The sequence below is a fragment of the Panthera pardus genome, unplaced genomic scaffold (assembly GCF_024362965.1).
Source record: "Panthera pardus isolate Hobbes unplaced genomic scaffold, ASM2436296v1 HiC_scaffold_17, whole genome shotgun sequence".
NCBI lineage: Eukaryota > Metazoa > Chordata > Mammalia > Carnivora > Felidae > Panthera > Panthera pardus.
Genome location: NW_026526732.1, coordinates 97,846,728 through 97,866,817, shown reverse-complemented (window position 1 = coordinate 97,866,817; position 20,090 = coordinate 97,846,728). Strand labels below are relative to the sequence as shown.

The following is a 20,090-nucleotide window of genomic DNA, read 5'->3' as shown; positions in this document are numbered from 1 at the left end:
AGCAACACTTAGGAGCATGTACCAGTTCTTACCTGGGGGACCAGGAGGACCTTGTTCTCCAGGGTACCCAAACCCTTGGTTCCCCTTTGCCCCGTTTCTTCCTGGTAGGCCTGCAGAGTGTCAAAGATGGGAATAAGCTTACTTTTCCTATAAAATCACATCCTGCTAGATTGCTTCTTTCAAAGCTGTTAATATACACATTGGAAGAAAAATAAATTTTGGGGCGCCTGAGTAGCTCAGTTGAGCGTCCGACTCCTGATTTCAGCACAGGTTAAGATCTCAAGGTTTATGGGTTCAAGTCCCACATCTGGCTCTGCACTGATGCATGGAGACTTCTTCGGATTCTCTCTCTCTCAAAATAAATACAAACTTAATTTTTTTTAACAAAAAAAATCTTTTTAAAAAAAGCTTGCCATTATTTATTATTACTAATGGGAAACAGAATTTTTGAAGCAAAAATTTCTAAGATTATCAGTGATCTAGAAGGATCTAATATTGAAATATTGAAAAGGAAAATGGTTTGGGATTATTAACCCTTGTGTTATTCATAGTTGTTTATTACTTTGATTGAACATCTCAATTGTTCACATAATACTAAATAAAAAGGAAAGAATTATCAACTGACATTTCACATAAACATTCAAAGACAATGATAAGTAAGTTGTGGGCTATTAAGAAGTTTGGTGGCAAAATATAATTTTTCCTATAATAGAAAAATTCTTAAGGTAACAGAAGTTACTGGAGTCAAAATAAAGGAAAGTGTGATTTTCTATTTAAAGACCTTCTTATCAAAGACTCAGGCAAAATCTCTAAGTGCACTATCAATATTTTCTAATTTGTAACTTCACAAGCTTCAAACTTTAATTTTTCTCTACTTTAGAATATTGCTTTAAGAAAAGAGAATTGCTTTTTAACTAGTTGAAAAATTATTTTATTTTTTTATTTTTTAGAGATAGAGAACAAGCAGGGGAGAGGGGCAGAGGGAGGGGAAGGGAGAGAAAAAGAGACAGAGAGAGAGAGAGAGAGAAAGAGAAAGAGAGAGAGAGAGAGAGAGAGAGAGAGAGGGGGGGGGGGTGGGGGGGGAGAGAATCTTAAGCAAGACCCATGCTCAGCATGGAGCCTGATGTGGGGCTCAATCCCACAACCCTGGGATCATGACCTGAGACAAAAATCAAGAGTCAGACACTCAACTGACTGAGCCACCCAGGCACCCTGACAAATTATTTAAAGACTCAGGGATACAAAAAGCTTTTTGGCATCATAAAACCAAAGATGAACCCTTGCCTATTAAATCAATTTAGAAAGTGAATACAAAATATGTACACAAGTTCAGCACCTTTTAATCCTCTGGCACCTGGACGTCCAGGAGCACCCACTAATCCAGGAACACCATCTCTTCCTGGCAAACCAGGAAATCCTCGAGGACCTTCTGGGCCTATGGGACCTGGTGGCCCAGGAATACCAGGAGAACCATGTTGAGACTGGCAATGATCACAATTTTGAATTCTTCCACTCTGAAGTAAGACTGGTAGCTGAGCTTAAAAACAAAGAAGCCCCACCCCTTAAGTTTAAATAGGCATTGGTAAAATCACTAACCATTTTTTTTTCACAATTTATAGATGCCCATCTCTTGACCAATAACTTCACTTCTAGGAATTTAACTGTGGAAATACTCTGTTCTATGTAATCATTTTATTATTACAATCACTTAAAATGGGGGGGAGTGAAAGCACCCGCCAAAAAATAAATTGTGTAAATTATAGACATCCATATTTATGAATTACATTATCAGAATTATGTCAGGAAACTTAATTCATGGTGAAATAATGATAAATTGTTTTATTAAAAAGATTACAAAAGAGTACACATTATTTTCATTTTTAAAAAATTACTCATCTAGGGAAAAAAACAGGAGTTTATAAATTTCCTTTATTTTCTTCTAATCTTACTTATATATTTTATAATTTCTACCAATAATTAGTATTATTTTACCAATTTTAAAAAAGTTATTAAAATCTCTGTTTGAGACTTACCTCTTAATACATCGGTGCAAACTTGTCGAATAAACTGTTCTGAAAATTCTCTTCCCTGCATCAAATTATTAGTGGGTTATAACATGTACATACCAAGTAAAAAGCAATGAAAACATGAGAAATTGGAAAGAAGCAGAATACATACAGGCTTTCCATCCAATCCTGGAGGTCCTTGAGGACCTGTTTCGCCCGGCTGCCCCTGGGGACCCATAGGCCCCATCAGGCCGTCCACCCCAGACTCTCCTTTTGGTCCAGTGGCACCTCTGATGCCAGGCTCTCCCTTTTCACCTCTCTAAAATCAGAAGAAATCTTCAGAAGTTCTGTTTCAATATTTCAGAAGGTATAACTGCAGCATAAAAGTCCTTAAGGATATGAATATGAACATATACATACATGTATATAAAGTACATTATGTAGAGAACAGCTGTGAAATGCTGTTATTGATCAGAGGGGAATTTTCATATCATATTAAACTGCCATTTATCCATCCATCCACCCATCCATCCAACCCCACAAATCTCCTCAATTTATTCAACATATTGTGTAGGCGATACATATAGCACTAGAGAAACAACAAACGTGCCACAGTCTTGTTCTCAAAGAGATTACATTCTGGAGAGACAAATACAGAAACACAATATTCTTTGTTAAATTTTTGCACAAAAAAACTTAGCTCCTAATACATATGAAGAACCAATAATATTCACAAATATGCAACATTTCACACCTAATTCAACCAATCTACATATTCTGAAAATCACTATTAAAGAACTACTGAAGAATGTGAAAGACATTTTCTGCCAAAGCTAGATTTATTCAGCACTGAAAACTGAAGCAGTATGGACTGAAAAGAGAGCATAATACATGAAGAAACATACCTCGCCTTTTGCACCATGATGACCTTGAATTCCCTTTGAAAATTAATAGGAGAAAAAAAAACATAATAAATCTGCAAGGTACAGTACTATTAGCATGGTGTGCACCTGTTACCACACATTTAATCAAACTTTACTTTTCAATCTGAAAAGTACTGATACAATTAGTGAAAGAATTACACATGATACTCTCTCTGCCTTTTTAAAGGAGGCTAATGACAAGGTGATATGCTAACTGGATAATATAAAATTGTTAATTTATGTCACTGTTTCATTCTTAGATATGAATATTTTTATATGCTGCAGGTCAAATATGTAGGTTAGAATGGGATTCTATGTGAATTCTATTTCAGTTCTATTCTGGATTTTAAATATGTTGCTATTTTAATGTAAATTAAACTCAATCAGGTAATATAAGGTATGTTTATTCTTTTATTTGGTGATTAAGTATTCCATTTTCCCAAGTTTATGTTCTTAAAATTAAATTTCAATTGAGTACTATTTATAAAAGATGGAATAAAGCAAAGATGCCATTAAAGGCGATTAACAGGGAAGACAATACCCATTTGTCCTATGCCTAAACCACTCACTGCTGGCAATTCAGAGATTAGAAAAGCAGTGTGATGTATAATATGGTATTCTTCCCAAGTGATATTATACACACTGGGGAGCTCACGCATGAAACTCATTCACCGTTAGAATCACTGAATACATCTGGATGGTTCTATTAAATGATTTCCCACTCATCTCTCACATATTCATTACAATGGCAAATTATAGATGATAAGAGCTTTCAGGAAAGGCATGAAAATTTCCCATTTCTGAAATTCATTGTACACTTGGGCTCCAAAATCACCTGATATCAGTTCTGGGAAAGGGTAGAGCTTGCACACACACAGGTAGGACTTCATTATTCAAGTTTCAAATTAAAAGTCAGAGTTCTGCAATTCACTATAAAATTTAGCGTATGACATTTCACACAGTGAAACTTGAATTTGCATATTTATTTTGCTTTATTTCTAGGTCCCTTAAACATGGATATCCAGATTGGACAAAAGGGAAGACAAATGGAGTAAAATCAGAGTATGGCACAGAAAGAGGCATACTCTCAAATTAAAACAAGAGCATAAAAACACTAAGTTTCCATGTAAAAATATATTAGTGAGTAAAACACTTCAAGATTGTTCTTTAAATATTGAAGTTTCTGCAGAAATGCTGAGGTGTTCCCTCCCAGACATAACCCTACAACTGGAGCTTGTGTAAGAGGAAACACAGAATAGGAAGTTCTCAGGACTAGAACTGAGTTAGAGCTGCAACTGTAAACACCGGTTATCTGAGAATCCACTGGGATGGTTTCATGAGAGGAACCAAACATGAAGGCCAAGAAATCGCACACTTGCAGCCCTTTGTAGGATGACAGGTAACTAATAATGTTTACTTAAACAACTTGGGACAACTATTCAACTGCTGAGAAGCAACAGTTGCTTTGACCCCCAGGTACTCCATTAGGGCTCAGTTACCGGTGGTGAGAACACCAGCATCCAACAAATCTTGGGCAGAAGTTTTCTAGGAAGCCCAAACCCTGCCCTAGGGTGGCCGACCACTATTTCCCTTGAGAAGTGAGGGGAAAAAAACCAAACATGTTTAGGGAAGTGTGAAGAGAGTGTTATCTGTAAGCCAGTGAGCTAGCTAAGTTGAGAGCTCAGATTCCACAGGAAATAGCCTTCTTCTCAGAAAGTTCCTGTAAGAATTTTTGGTGAAGGGCCTGGGTTGTGGAGGTTGAATGGACGAGGAAGTTAAGGTTGTCCTATGAGAAGAGCGGTTTATAGATACTGTGTGATTGACTTAGAGAAACCTAGGCGGTCAGTCTGTGCTGCCAGGGAGGAGAATGGGGTCAATGCTGGTCATGTCATCAAGTGGATCTAAGTGGAGGAGCAAAAAAATTAAAAGACACACTTTACTGAGCATAGACGTAGACAAACTTCGTCTTTCTCCTCTTTTGCTCTTGCTGTTGGCTTCTAAATTCTCAACTCTTTTGAATATCTAGCACTCACCTTCCATCCTATCTTACAGACAACCCTGTGACCACATGCTTTTACACCTCTCTCCAATGGTCTCCGATATCTCCAGGCGAGGGACATAGAGACCCCTGTCCTTGAAGACATCACTCACAGTTTTATCCGCCCATCTCCAGAACCAGTGTAATTACTGAATCTGTCTTGAATGTCACATTCGAAAGAGGTCTATCCCATGAGGGAATCATATGTACAGTCGGTCCTTTCAGTGTGGACCAAGTTGGATCTGAGCTTAACTACTGGCAGTGCAGCAGCAAACAAGCTACCATTACATACAAATCACTTTTATGCCACTTTTGGTCCAATTTGGCTGTGACTGTACTTACATGCCACATGGCAATCTCACTGAAGATAACATTTGAAAAAGTCTCTAGTGTAGGAAATTGTATCTCTGAACACACAAGAGGGAAACAAGAATATTCTTCCACTACTTACAGGCTTCAACTACTCCCATTTCAAGAAAAAAATAAAGAGTGAATAGTAAATATGGAGATACTGTCATTGTATGGCTGCCTTTGGCCAATAACTATTGCAGGAAGTAAGTGAAATTGTCTACCTTTAGCCATTTACTTGAAGAGAAAAAAGCATGGAGAAGCAAGTTTCATAGTCACCAATCAGTACAGGAAAATGAAAACATAAAACATATGATTAAAGCAAACCATTATCACCACCACCATCTGGCATTTTCTTCCTCAGATGCTTAGAATGAGCACTACCATCTATCTACCCTTCTCCCCGCTCGTTTCCATTTGCAAATAATCCTCTCCCAACACCATCCAGTTATGTGGTTCATTATTCCATTGTCCATCAAAGAAAACAAAAATACCTGTGACCCTGGAATCCCTTGTCTTCCATTTTCTCCCTTTTGACCCTTTAAAATTTAATAAACATCATTGATTAGCTTGCACACATACAATGCAATCTCATGTAAGACACAAACTATGTATAACACTGGTGTCAAGAAGAAAGGTCACAAAAAGCAGTGATGCAAATATGCAAAACGATGTAAGAGATAAAGAAGTTAGTCTCTTGGAGGAAGAAAAAAAGAGAGTCAACCCTAATATTAACAACGTGAAAGATAATTTAAAAACCCAATGGTTATGGATATGTTATTAATTTCAATGACATAATTATGTTTAGTGTTGATTATGTACATGCAAGGACAAGAAGACATCTTTAAAGGAGTTTTTAAAGATGAAAAATATATTACAAATGTGGAATACTACTCATACATCAAAAAATAAAAGGAATCTTGCCTTTTGTAACAACATGGATGGGACTTGAGGGCATTAAGCTAAGTGAAATGAGTCGGACAGAGAAAGATAAATACCGTATGATTTCACTTACATGCAGAGTGCGACAAAACAAAACAACCAAACAAGACAAAACAAAAAACTCGAGCTCACAGATACGCAGAATAGAATAATGTTTGCCAGGAGGGAGAGGAGGGTGAGATAGGTGAAAGGGGTCAAAAGATACAAACTTCCTGCTATAAAACAAAGAAGTCATGGGGATGCATATACAGCATGGTTACTGTAGTTGATAATACCATAATGTGTATGTGAAAGTTGCTAAGAGTAATTCTTAAAAATTCTCATCAAAAGAAGAAAAAATGTTGTCACTATGTATGGTGATAGATGGTAACTAGACACATGATGGTGATCATTTCACAGTGTATACAAATTTGAATTAATATGTTGTACACCTGCAATACAGCTGACCCTTGAATGATGGTAGGGTGACAGGCACCACCTCCCTCAAAGTCAAAAATCTGTGGATAACTTTTGACTCCCCCCAAATTTAACTACTAATAGCCCACTATCGACCAGAAACCTTACTAATCATATAAATTAACATATATTTTGTATATGTATTATATTCTATATTCTTACAAGTTAGAGAAAAGGGAATGTTAAAATCATAAGGAAGAGAAATAGATTTATAATACTGTATTTATTGAAAAAAATCTGCATGTAAGTGCAACTGAGGAGCTCAAACCTGCATTGTTCAAGGGTCAACTATATACTGTTATATGTCAATTATACTTCAATTTAAAAAATACTGCAAAAATATTTTGAATGAAGATCTTTAAATCAGGACAAATAAGAAGAGAGGAAAATTAACAAAGGTATAAACACATTTGTCCTTTTAAAACATACTTGTGGATATCCATCATATATAATGCATGGTACTAACCCCTAAAGTACTACCTCATCCCCATGTGGGACGAGATAATTAGCAGTTTCTGGGAAAACATATACCCAGATAATAAAACAGTGACTTATCTAATTACCTAAATTTTAAATCACTCTAGCACTGTTGATTTATTCATTTATTTACTTAAGTGAATTCCCAATATTTATTGAATGATACCTATCTGCTGGTTCGTAGGGGCACTGAACCAAAAACTGGTATCATCAAGTTGCTTACTGTGTGGTGGTAAAGTTAAGTCATTAAATGAAGAATGATGAAAATGCATAATTAAGCCTCTGGGCTGGATACTATGGGGACAGAGGAGGGGGCATCTGAGAGAGGTGCATCCTACAGGGTGGGGAGAACTACTCAACCTAAGTGTAGGCTTTAGGGATAAGTAAAAGAGAGCCAAAATAGTCAAGTCAGGAAGCACTTCATGGAACAGACTTCATCTTGAAATGTGTGGGGCACCACAGAAGGATTCCTAAGCGGATGTGTAGCTTAGTTATTGCACGCTGGTAGGAGCATGAGAGGAAGTGGGGAGGACACTGGTAATCTGAGACCCATGACAAGAAATGATTAGGACAGTGCGGACAGGGAGAAGGGGCCAAGTTCAAGAGAGATTTAGATGTGAAACTACCTGTGAAGAGAGGAGAGACTGAGTTTTAGGATGGCTTTCAAGCCTTTTTCCCTGAGATCATTTCATGGGTCTACCAATTACCATGACCAAGAATAGAGTAGGAGCTGGTTTATGGGGAAAGGTGATAAGCTCTGTTTTGGACCTTTGGATGTGTGCACATGACACATTCAAACTCAGTACCAAGAGGGAAACCGGAATATGTGGGTCTAGAGTTCACAGACACTTGCTTAAAATCTACCTCACTCCTAATTTCAAAATTACAGAAATCATAATAATACTTGAGTATCTTTAGTAAAAGGTACTGAATCAACAGCTAAAAAACAATTGTTGACACTGAGACCTCAGCAGATGTTCACTCTAATATTACTTCAATTTGTAATCTCCTTTTATGCCTCCAGAAATCCTAGAACACTTTGCCCTTGTGGTAACACACCCAAATGAAATATCCTTTCTAAATCACCCTAGATTTCCTCAACCTGATTTAATTTTTTAGTATAATTCTGCTTCCAATTATTAGTTTGAACATGTTTTATATTTGGTGTTAAATATAAAATCTTATCACATTTATTTGTGCCATAAGCCATTCAAATCATTTCTGGAAACATACATAATATAGATATGTAATATTTCAAATAAACACACTAGAAGTATGTAATACAATCTACATATGTTTGGTTGAATCATTTGATTTCCAAGTTTCTACAACAGTGAAATAGAGAATAATCTTAAAAGGAGATCTGATGTTGTCCGAAAAGTTTAGAAGAAAAGAAGAAAGCTGAGACTTAACAATTAGATACTGATGGTGAAGCAGGAAGGAGCCAGAAAACCACACTACAACTAAAAAGAACAAAGCCCTGATTTTATTGCCAAGCAAAACTTTTAAAAAAGCCAGCAACATACCTGAATGCCTTTTTCACCTTGACTTCCTTTGTCGCCCTGCAAAAAGGCAGTTTAATGTCTATCATAATCTAGGATATTCCTTATCCTTTCAAGTAAACATATTTTTCTGCAGGAAAAAAATATATATGGTCTCCTACAAATTCCACAAGTGCCTTATATGCAGAAGCAGACTCCAAAAGGAGAAAAATCATATTATGTCAAAATGTTCTAAGTGAATACTTCCTTGTGCTCTTACATTTCAAAGGAAAAATTATTATAATTTCTAGTTTACCAGAAATAAGAAAATTTGTCTATATTGATCACAATCTGAGGTTTAGCAAACGAACATGAGAAAACTCATTTCGGCAATTGTTTTACAAAATCAAACTGAAAAATCTTCCATTAAGCTAGTAGTAGCCACAAATTTATAGGAAACAATGAAGCAGAATATAATACTGAAATGGTATTTTTGAAAACATACACTTCAAAAATGAATTTTTGGGGTAAAATCCATATTCCATAATATAAATATTCCTGGGACTTTTCAGCTAGAGTAAACCTTCCAGACCAACTAAGTTCAATGTCCTTGTTCTTAGATAATGAATCTGCAAATTAGGAAAGATAAGCACTTGCCCTCAGATGAACTTGGACACTGTTTCCAAATTTCTTTCCTCCCTCACCATGCTCTCTAAACATTAAGAGTTTTGTGTTACAGCCAACAAAATACAGGTGTTCTTTTAAAGGGCAAGTTTTGAACAAGAAATTTCTCAAAACCTCAACATATAGTCCTAGTAGGTTTATGTAATATTCACCAAGGTTCTGACACTTAATTGCTGCCCTGAGGGTCATCCCTGTCTCAGCAAGTGTTGCCTACTGCTCACTGGAACAAAACGGTCAATGATCATACTGGTTATAATAACCTAGGGGCCAAGTGCATGACACATGAGAAACAGAAAAACGAAATGGTAGCAAAACCAAAACAGCAAGGGATGTAAAGATGAAGATGTAAGAGTTTGTATCTTTTCCAGAATCAAGGTCAACATATTTACTTTTAGACTGAAATGTATATATTTGCAGTGGCATGAACTTCTTTGGCAAACGGGCTGTCAGTTGTTCCTTAAAACCACCAAACAAATACTATTTATATAGATACAGCTTCACGGTTCCTTTTTGAGGAGAGAGAGAGAGTATGAATCTAAAATGTTGCTCTCTTACCTCACCAAAACATTTTATATCAGAATACATGATTTGTATTTTAAACTCCTTAATTTCAAATGAAATTCTATGCAATATAATCTTTCATAAATAGGAACTGCATGGTCAAGTGTTCTGGGTGTAGTTGTTACTATTTTAGACCTTTGTCCCAGTTTTGATAAGAGTAATATTCACATTTTAGTAAGAGTGTCAGACATTGAATACTTTTCCTAAAATAGTCTTGACTCACTTGGACCGACTGCAAAACAATCTGAATTTACAGGCTTTACTTAATAGAATGTTTATATTTTCTGAGCTGCATGCCTCATCCAAGGCCTTCACCTAGGAGACAATACCCATGCAGGAATGTGAAAGATGAGACACAGCTATGGGCATGCGATTGATCATATCACACATATACCAAATATAAAGGTCATTAAAAGTACAGTCAGTCCAAATTGTGCTACTTTCACAAAAGGAAGACTTACATGCTAATAGCTGATTAAAAGTTAATTTTATCCTGGGGCACCTAGGTGGCTCAGTCGGTTAAGCGACCCACTCTTTGTTTCCTCTCGGGTCATGATCTTGAAATTTCATGGGTTCAAGCCCCTTATCGGGCTCTATGCTGGCAACACGAAGCCTGCTTGGGATTCTCTCCCTCTCTCTCTCTTCCCCTACCTGACTCGTGCTGTCTCTGTCTTTCTATATAAATAAAAAAATAAATAAACTTTAAAAAAAAAGAAAAAAGTTAATTATATCACCTAAACAATGCATACCTTTTTTCCTTGAACTCCCGGCAAACCCAGGTATCCCGGTTCTCCTGGGGGACCTACTGCTCCTTGTTCTCCCTAAGTAACATAGAAATTACATAAAGATTGCATACCTATTGCTTATGAAAGACACCACTGTTTTTATCTCTACATAAATCCCAAATGTATAACTGATGGTTACAAAGTTTGTTGACCTTTAGTTATTATTGCAGAAATAGTAAAGAATGAAAAGTTTATGGGAGTCCCAACAAAACTTCTTGTACCTTTTCCTAACATTGTAAGTTAAAATAATTCTGATAGCATAGATTTTAAAATTTTATACATATTTTTCATCTTTATTTTATAGCTTCAACAATAAATAGTAAAGCAGTGATAATAAACATAGGTATCTCGTTTTGTTTGCTAACACTTTCTCTTCCTCCTTGAGACTGCTTATTCTCATACTGCTACTTTAAAGAACCTATTTTATTGTTAAAAAACTGGTGAGGAAACTACTAAAATTGCTGAAAATCTCATTATTCATTGTTTTTATTTTGTTATATATTTTCTCACAAACACACAATACACAATTTAGTTACTAAGGTTTTCTCACTACATAAGGCCTAATATATGTCTTTCAACAAGACATATGAATATTGTGATGTTCTTTATATGCCATTATGTTTTTAAAACATAATTTTAAATTACAGAATAGTACTTAACTGTAGTGATTTATCATCTTTAATAAAATGCCTATTGTTACAATTGGTTTTCACAATGTTTATTTTTATAAACAATATGGGGGTGAATGTCTTTGTAGTTAAATCATATGCACACTTATGTTGGTTCTTCATACACAGGGAAAAGTATTTTCTTAGAAGTAAATTATTGAGTTGTTTTCAGTACAGGGAATATTCCATGACTTATCCCAATTTTTCTACTCTGCATCATCCCACAGGGATTATTTCCTTCATGGAATAAAGATTCCTTACAAGTCTTAAGTAAGAACATTTTCTGAAAGTATACAGTGATGAATTATCAATGACATTTAGGTAATGTCTGTAAGACAGGGGATGCAAACCTGAATTTGCCTCATGGTTTTTGGTTTGAGTTTTACCATTAGTCCCAAACTCTATCACATTAACTAAAGCCTACTGTCTTTTGTGGAAACGGTATTGCCTCTTTAGTTACTAGGCCCACTCCTGAGCTAATGATTACTACTCTAGATTGCTAAAGGCTTGAAAAGAATTAAAAATCCTATTGAAATAAACATCAATTATTTGGTTTGGAGGAAACTGGTATAAGCAGCTCTGAGTCCCCACACTGAAGTCCCATCAAGCAGTAAACAAAGGAATAGCATCACTTGTGAAAGTCATACACACTTCCTTTCAGTTACAGAAGACAGGGATAGTCTCTGAACCAAAGAGTAGGTTCATATAAGCATAGGGCTTTTACCATTTCTAGGAAAATCAAGCCAAAATATATTTTGTCTTTTTTACCTAAACTGTGGGAAAGTGTCCCCAAAACAATTCAAACCCCCCATTGGCCATTTTCTTTCCTGAATGAGAACTCTGTGATAGAGGTAATCCTTAATTTCATGTAACTTTTCTTAACGGATACACATAGTAATCTCATCAAATAATAAAAGGGACTTATAATATTTTGAATGTATTTCCAAATGTATCAAATGATAATTACCTTTAGCCCAGAAGCCCCAGGCATCCCTTGAAGTCCAGGTTCACCTTTATTTCCCTGTCAATGCATCAAACCATTTGAGTTAAAAAAAAAAAAAAAAAGTCATAATATATCTGATATAGACACTTAAGGGAACATCTTTTAAATAATTTTTATATTTCCAACTTTCCACCTGTTTGAAACACAGACTCTGTAGGTTAAGCCTATTTATTAAGAAAAAACTCTTGTAAGCAAGGAATGGGTCTGCTCATTTATAAAGCTTTCCAAAAGTGTGTTTTAAATCTAGAAGCTCCAAGTAAGGGAAGAAATTCAAATCCTCAGGCACCAGTGCTAATTAGCTGGGTCTCCATACCGCACAGGCCAGAGCCATGGATTTTGACAACATCCTATACTTTGAGAATCTTCATATTTCCCTGTGTCACTTTCTCAGGATGACTCACCTTCGGTGTGCAGTTGAAGGAAAGAAAATTAGATTCAAATGTACAGTGGCTTAAAAATATATATATATGTATGTATGTATTACATATATATGTATAAATGTATAAATTGTGTGTGTGTATACACACACACACACATGCATATATGAAAAGAAAACTTTGTGTTCTTTTTCAGGATTTAAGTGAAGTCCTTTCCAACAAAAGTTTGAAGGACAAGACCAACTTGACAAAGAATACAAAATTATAAAAAGGGTGGGATATACAGAGAGAATATGTCTGCTGGCTAATAGGAGAGACTGTCAAAGGTAGTGTTGGTTTTCATACACATTCTGATACCTAAAATCCCAACCCGGTTCTGGCAAAAGCCAGAACCAAACTGGATACACTAATAATTAAGGTAACCAACTGCATTTTCAGCTTTTGAAAAGTTTTCTAGGTTGCTCATGTTGAGAAACATACGAACACAATATTTGGACTTCATTAAGCATTGAGCACATAACAACGTTATTAAGCCGTGGAGCATTGGTTCCTTAAAATATCTAATTTTACAAGTGATTCAGCAGAAATCCAGAGGTGACAACTTGCTTCAAGTCACATGACTTGATTATGTTAACCTATCCTAATGTCATTTAGATAATAATTTTAAAAACTGGAATATAGTATGTTTCAGTGGCTATTTTTTAAAAAGGTATTATAAACCAAATTAGAAGTTTTCTAAAGATCTACCACAAAGTTTCAGCCTCATCTTTGCCCTGTTTAATACAGCTTTGTTTTTTTGGTCCCACTCTAGAATTCATAGCAACTGATAAGGCATAGTTCACAAACATATTAGTTGACAAAATAGGCAGGGATAAAGTAACACACAGGTAAGTAACCTACAGCTGATGGGCTGACTCCAGCCTAATGCAGGCTTTTGTAAATAAAGTTTTGCCAGAAACAGGCACATCCCTGCTTGTCCACTGCTGCTTTTGTATTACAAGAGCAGAGTTGAGTAGTTGCAACAGCAACTATATGGCCCTCAAAGATTCAAATATTTACCATCTGGCCATTTGCAGAACACCTGAGCTAACATACTACATGAGGAGAATTTGAAGTGTTTCACTGAAGAGATTATATTTAAAAGGTAGGATTTTAACACTTCGAATCTATTTTTAACAAAATAATTGCACAAGTACAAGATGAGAGGAAACGAACTTCTTAGTAATTCATGTCAAAATAAAGTGATTCTGGAAACAGCCACTTGCCTTCCCAGCCATATCAGCAGAATCTACTCAAATGGCTGATAACACAAAGTATTGTTATAAAACCTTTTATGGAAGTTCCAGTAGATTTAATTGACCTCCTGCTCAGTGTGAGCCAACAATGTGAAGTGGCTGATGAAATCTTAGGTTGAATTCTTAAGAATTAGAGCATCCAGAACACCCTGGGGGATCCATCGTATCCCAGTTACTTAAGAAATATACAACTACCCAGCATCTTCTTAGAAAATGACTTTGAGAAATTATGGAGAATCTCCACTTGGCAGGCCCAGTCACTCAAGGGTTTTACACCAACTCTGTGCACACTTACTACTACTAGGACTCCTCACTCCAAAGATTCACGAGGGTCTACCATTGGTGAAAGGGCAGATACTTTTCCCATGATGTTTTATCCTATTTCTTTCTCTAAGTAATTTAGAAATTAAAAGTAGAATAGATTAGGTTGTCTACCCCTCTACTCATTCTGCATGCCAGGGTCTATTTCCGTGCAACATTGTCTAGTTAGAGGGTCAATGCTTCTAAAACAGCAATTCCATCATTTCCTTTGGAAGGTTGTCCTACATTCTCTAATCATTAAATAGTTGAGAATAGTCTGAGTCTAGCCAGAATGTACTTGATTTGACCCTTCTAGTAAACCAAGAAAAAAAAATAGTTCTCTTAGCACAGGATTCTATACATCTAGAAAATGGTCAAGGCATGGTATTTGGAGTTGCAATTCTATCTTGAAAATAACCTAACCTGACATCCTGAATACGTATGTCAGGTTTGGCTGACATTTTTTAAAAAATGAAAGTAAAGATAATACACTATTTTACCCACAGTCCTGAAGGAGAGAATGCCTAATAAAACCCACTAAAAGGCATTTTACAATAAAAACTCCGTATACATCCTACTAAATAAAAATATCAAGAAGAGGACTCAGAAATTGGCAAAAGTCATCCTCAATCAAAACCACTAATCCTCTATATTGGTGAGGTTTGACATGAAACTCCATAGAACTCCACATAATCCTCAGTGCCTGTGAGATGACAATAAAGGAGAAGAGGGTCAAGTAGTGAGAGATTCTGGACTTTTTCCAGCTTAAACAAGACCTGCATTACATTAGCCTACTTTATACAATTCATTTTGTCTAAGGTTTCATTCTTACAAATGACTGTTCATAGAATTAAAACCACACTTAAAATCAGTATAATTGAAAGTTTTGCTGAGGCACACAAATGGTAATTTTGCACAAGTGTTCTGTCTTATTAATTTCATTTTATTTACCTTAGATCCTGGTGTTCCAGGCTGACCCGGTGAGCCATCACGTCCCATCATACCCTATATTTTTAAGTGGAAGTTTCAAGAGTTTTATTTCCTTCAATAAAGTATAATAAAAAATCTAACTATGCAAGATAGCCTGAAGGCCAGCAAAGACCTCTTAACGTGGTTAATCAAATAACCTACAAAAAGCAAAAATTTCTGGAGAGCTAGTAAAAGACAAATGTAAAGGAAAGTTCATTTTTTTCTACATTCTTACTTTCTTCCTTATGTCATGATGACTAAGAATTAGGTTTCTTGGGGAGCCTGGGTGGCTCATTTGGTTAAGTATTCAACTTCGGCTCAGGTCATCATCTCAGGGTTCCTGGGTTGGAGCCCCGCGTTGAGCTCTGTGCTGACAGCTCAGAACCTGGAGCCTGCTTCAGATTCTGTGTCCCTCTCTCTCTCTGCTCCTCCCCCACTCATGCTGTTTCTCTCTCAAAAATAAATAAATTTAAAAGTAATTAAGAATTAGGTTTCTTTATAGATGTTATCCTGGTCAACTTTACTTCCAATTTCTATTTTCTTAAATGATATTCTGAAAGAGTGACAATCTAATAAATTCTCTGAATATAACAATCTCTCTTCAAGTTACAAAATATTCATATTTTTAACTAGCCATATGACCCAAAATAAAACAACAATAACTAGCAACAAGGAACTGATTTAATTTGGAGTCTACTTTATTTTTTAAGTGTTTATTTAGAGAGAGAGAAAACACAAGTAATGAAGGGGCAGGGGGAGAGAGAGAGAGAGAGAGAGAGAGAGAGAGAGAGAGAGAGAGAGAGAGAGAGAGAGAGAATATATGAGAATGAATCCCAAGCAGGCTCCATGCTTAGTGTGGAGCCTGACACAGGGCTCGATCTCACAACCATGAGACCATGACCTAAGCCAAAATCAAGAGTTGAGATGCTTAACCAGCTGAGCCACCCAGGCACCTCTGGATTCTACCTTAAATGCCAAAACAAACATTAAAAGACATTGCTTTCTCTTAAATATAGCCAAGGAAATGTGATGAGCAAAAAATATTCAATTAATATCATCAGGAAACATAATCTCAGTATGGTCATATTGAAAATACCATGTCATCACTATTATGCTTTGCTATCAATTTAGTATATTATTTCACCTATAAAATGTAAAATACACTAATTCATACCATAGGGTGCAAAATATTAGAAATGGCACATAATAACTATATTTCATATATCCTGATAATAATGACATTAACCTACAGGAATCCCTGGAGCTCCTTTTTTTCCTAGTGGTCCTTGAGGCCCAATTTCTCCCTAAAAATCAAATACAGATCAAATTTAAAATTGAAAATTATCAGTTCATTTCAATGAATTTCCTGCCAAAGCATTATAGAATAAAAATTCAATACCAATCAGCTCAACTGCTTCCCCTTTCTCTACTGTAAACAGAAGCAACAGAGTGTAAAAAACATGGTACATGGTATCTTAAAGATCTGAGCCAAGGGTCTATGGAATCACTAAGTCAAATATTTTTATTAGAAAATCAGGAGTGATACTGTCATTGTTTGAAAGGAAGATCTGGAAGTTCACACAGAGTTGGTGAGGAGAGACAAGAGGGACAAGAGGGAGAGACAAGAGATCAATCTATTTATCATAGATTAAGAAGTATAACAGTTAACATAAATTAATAAAAAAATAGGATAGAGAATAATAGCATTTTTACTTCAATTTCTCAGATTTCTATACCCTACAAGCTAACTAGGTACTCCAAGGGAGTCTGAATCTTGAACATAAAAAAACAACAAACAACAACAAAAAAACAACAACCAACTCTGGAAAGAACATCTTCTGTGAGGGAGTTCTGGTCTTTCAAGAAATGGGTGAAATCTTCAAAGATCCCTTATTTTAATTAAATACACTCTGAGTTGGGGCTATGATTAAAAGGATTCGGAACAATGCAGAAATCTTGCCAGAGGTCAAGATGCAGAAGCCAAGAAAAGGCCAGAGGCATCTAGAATGCATGTTCAGCTCTTGGGAAACTGAATGGTGGGCTAACAGTGGGAAGAGGGCAGGAATCTTTAATACCTATGATGACCCAGGACTCTAAAAGGGGGCTGACATGGTACCCATGGCAACCAACAGGAGGCAGCTCTCCATGCCCCAATTAGGCTGACAGAACCCATGCCAATTAACATGAAGCAATGAGCTCATATTTAACAAGAAAGAGGAAGCAGCAAGCCACAAGACTGAGAGTTAACAGAAATAACAAAGGGCATTTGGTGGAATTGTTAAAACAGAATTAAGAACAATACATGAGATCTTTACTAATTAAATAATGGAATCATGAAAGACTATTAGGACTGCAAATGAAACAAGAGGCTATCAAGAATAAAAAGATGTTATTAAAAATTTAAACTTTTAGAAAAGTATTTTTTTAATCAACTGCTTAAATAACAGATTAGACACAGTAAAGGAAGAATAATTGGGCAAAATATCAAAAAAATTTAACCAGAACGTAAGAAGCAAAGATATAAAAATAAGATACTCTTTAGAAACATGGATGGCAATATGAGAAGGAATAAAATTTCTCTAACTGTAATTCCAGAAGGAAGGAATAAAATTGGAAGAATTGTAATTTGGAGATAATGGATGATGTTTTCCAGAGTTAATGGAAACAATACCACACAGCCAGGATCAAACTGAATTCTCCCCAGGACGACTAAAGAGGCTGTGTATCTAGATATACTGTAATGAGTTTTAGACCAAAAAAACAAAAAAAGCAAATAAAATACCTTAAAAGAATCCCAAATAAAGGGACAGATCACTTACAAAAGAACAATACTTAGAATGAGAGCAGATGTTTCATAGTTAATAATGGCAGTCAGGAGACAATGGAAGAAAATCCTCAACATGTTAAGTGAAAATAATCATCAACTCTGAGTTATATACCCTACAAAATTATCTCTCAAAAGCAAGAGTAAAATAAACATATTTAGAATTAGATAAATCTGAAAGTTTGTTACCAAGATATCTGTACTCAAAGAAATGCTAAAGAAATAGTTCAGAAAATAGGAAAATTATCCCAAAAGGCTGGTCTAAGAGCACAAGATAGAAAAGTAACCAAGTAAAACAGAAAGCATATGTATAAATCCAAATTAATATTATCCATATAGAACAAAACAAAAACTAATTATAAGGACAAATAATACTTTCTGAAATTATATCATATTTCAACAATTAACTATTGCCACTAATGTGGTAAAAATGCATTCTATGTGAAGATATCAACACTTTGTACTTTTAATAAACAGATCTAGGCCTAAATCTTTCAACTTTCATTAATACTCACCTTTTGTCCCATTAATCCTTGATTTCCAGGAAATCCAGGTAGTCCCTAAAAAGTAATAAAGTAGAATCTTAATTAAAAAACAAAACTATATATATATATAGAGAGAGAGAGAGAAAGAGATTGATTGATTGAGAGAGAGACTGTATCATTAAAGAAGAATAAGTCCTAATCAGATTTTTAACTTGTAAATAATGCATAATTTCAAACCTGTATCATCCACTTACACTATAACACTGCTACTGATAATAATCCAATTTTGGAAAAGAGAGTATTTATGAAATTCATTATTATATGAACATCCACTGGTATTTAAAGTTTTAAATAAAGGCTTTCAGAAAGAAAAGCTTATGAGGGTATTAATTAACTTGATTTTTCTTTGAGACCAACATAAGTGATAAAATAAGAAGGATATTTCATTTGAACATATTCCTATATTATTTAAAATGAATAATGCAAGAAAAACTATCACATCATAGGAGTTCAGATTCAGTACAACAGTTCCAAAGGCGCCCACTGTCTCACAACCATAATTAAAAACTAACAAGACTAACCAATATCCTCCAAATTGAGCCTTGAAACACCCAGGAACCTAATTTCTTGTATGAAATACATCAATCTTTGTCCTAATGATTTCCTTACTGACACAATCATGAAGAATATGCAGATCACATTTGAGAAAGAAATACAAAGAGCTCTTTCACACGTACAATCCACATGTATAAGTTCTAGCAATTTTCAGAGAATATTAATGATCATTGTATACATTTGAAAATAACAGCACATTCGTTAACGGGAAAGCAATTCTACAGTCAATGAATTTACCAAAATAATCTTTCACCACCCAAAGCAAACAGTGATGGTACTAATCAATTTTCATTTTTATTCATTTCTCTTAGCTCCTTTCTTAATGACACTGCAGTTGAAATAAGTAACATTTGTATGTATATATCTATGTAGACAGACTCCGGCAGGAAAAGGAACTTGAAAGACCAGGAAATTGGGCCCCATCGGTATTTCTTTGAAAGCCTTCTGCATCATCAGGGCTTTCGAAGAACAGCAGTACTCCTCAGAAAAGCAAGGCAGGTGGTGGAGAGGCCACTGTCAATGAGATCAAGTTATCTTCTATTCCAGGGAGAATCGGCCATTTACTTGATTTTCACATCTTGATTTTATTAGCACAATACTGGTCAATGTGTTAGCCACAATTATAGTGCAAGACATATGCATACAGTTTTAGTTTTAAAATCTGAACTTGAATCATAAATTGGAATTCAATTTGATTCTATTTGGTTCCATTTATTTTGCCACAGCACCATACCCTTTGCAGAGAAAAGATGTATCTGAGCAATGACCATCAACCAAGGGCTTGTAGTCTAGTGGAAAACACAAACCTTTAAAAACATACTAACTAGAAAATAACATAAAACCACATACATTT

General features: G+C 35.4%; 1 protein-coding gene across 1 annotated transcript in view; it reads right to left on the bottom strand.

Annotated features, from left to right (window-relative positions):
* Positions 1 to 20,090, bottom strand: part of COL21A1 (collagen type XXI alpha 1 chain) — a 171,950-nt gene that overhangs the window by 2,568 nt on the left and 149,292 nt on the right. The window contains exons 17-28 of the mRNA XM_053904790.1: positions 18,653 to 18,697; positions 16,564 to 16,617; positions 15,296 to 15,349; positions 12,337 to 12,390; positions 10,666 to 10,737; positions 8,717 to 8,752; positions 5,810 to 5,854; positions 2,912 to 2,944; positions 2,179 to 2,325; positions 2,034 to 2,088; positions 1,337 to 1,537; positions 33 to 110 (exon numbers count right to left, since the gene is read on the bottom strand). Of these exons, the coding sequence (XP_053760765.1) occupies positions 33 to 110; positions 1,337 to 1,537; positions 2,034 to 2,088; positions 2,179 to 2,325; positions 2,912 to 2,944; positions 5,810 to 5,854; positions 8,717 to 8,752; positions 10,666 to 10,737; positions 12,337 to 12,390; positions 15,296 to 15,349; positions 16,564 to 16,617; positions 18,653 to 18,697 (874 nt within the window). The remainder of the gene's footprint in view (positions 1 to 32; positions 111 to 1,336; positions 1,538 to 2,033; positions 2,089 to 2,178; positions 2,326 to 2,911; positions 2,945 to 5,809; positions 5,855 to 8,716; positions 8,753 to 10,665; positions 10,738 to 12,336; positions 12,391 to 15,295; positions 15,350 to 16,563; positions 16,618 to 18,652; positions 18,698 to 20,090) is intronic.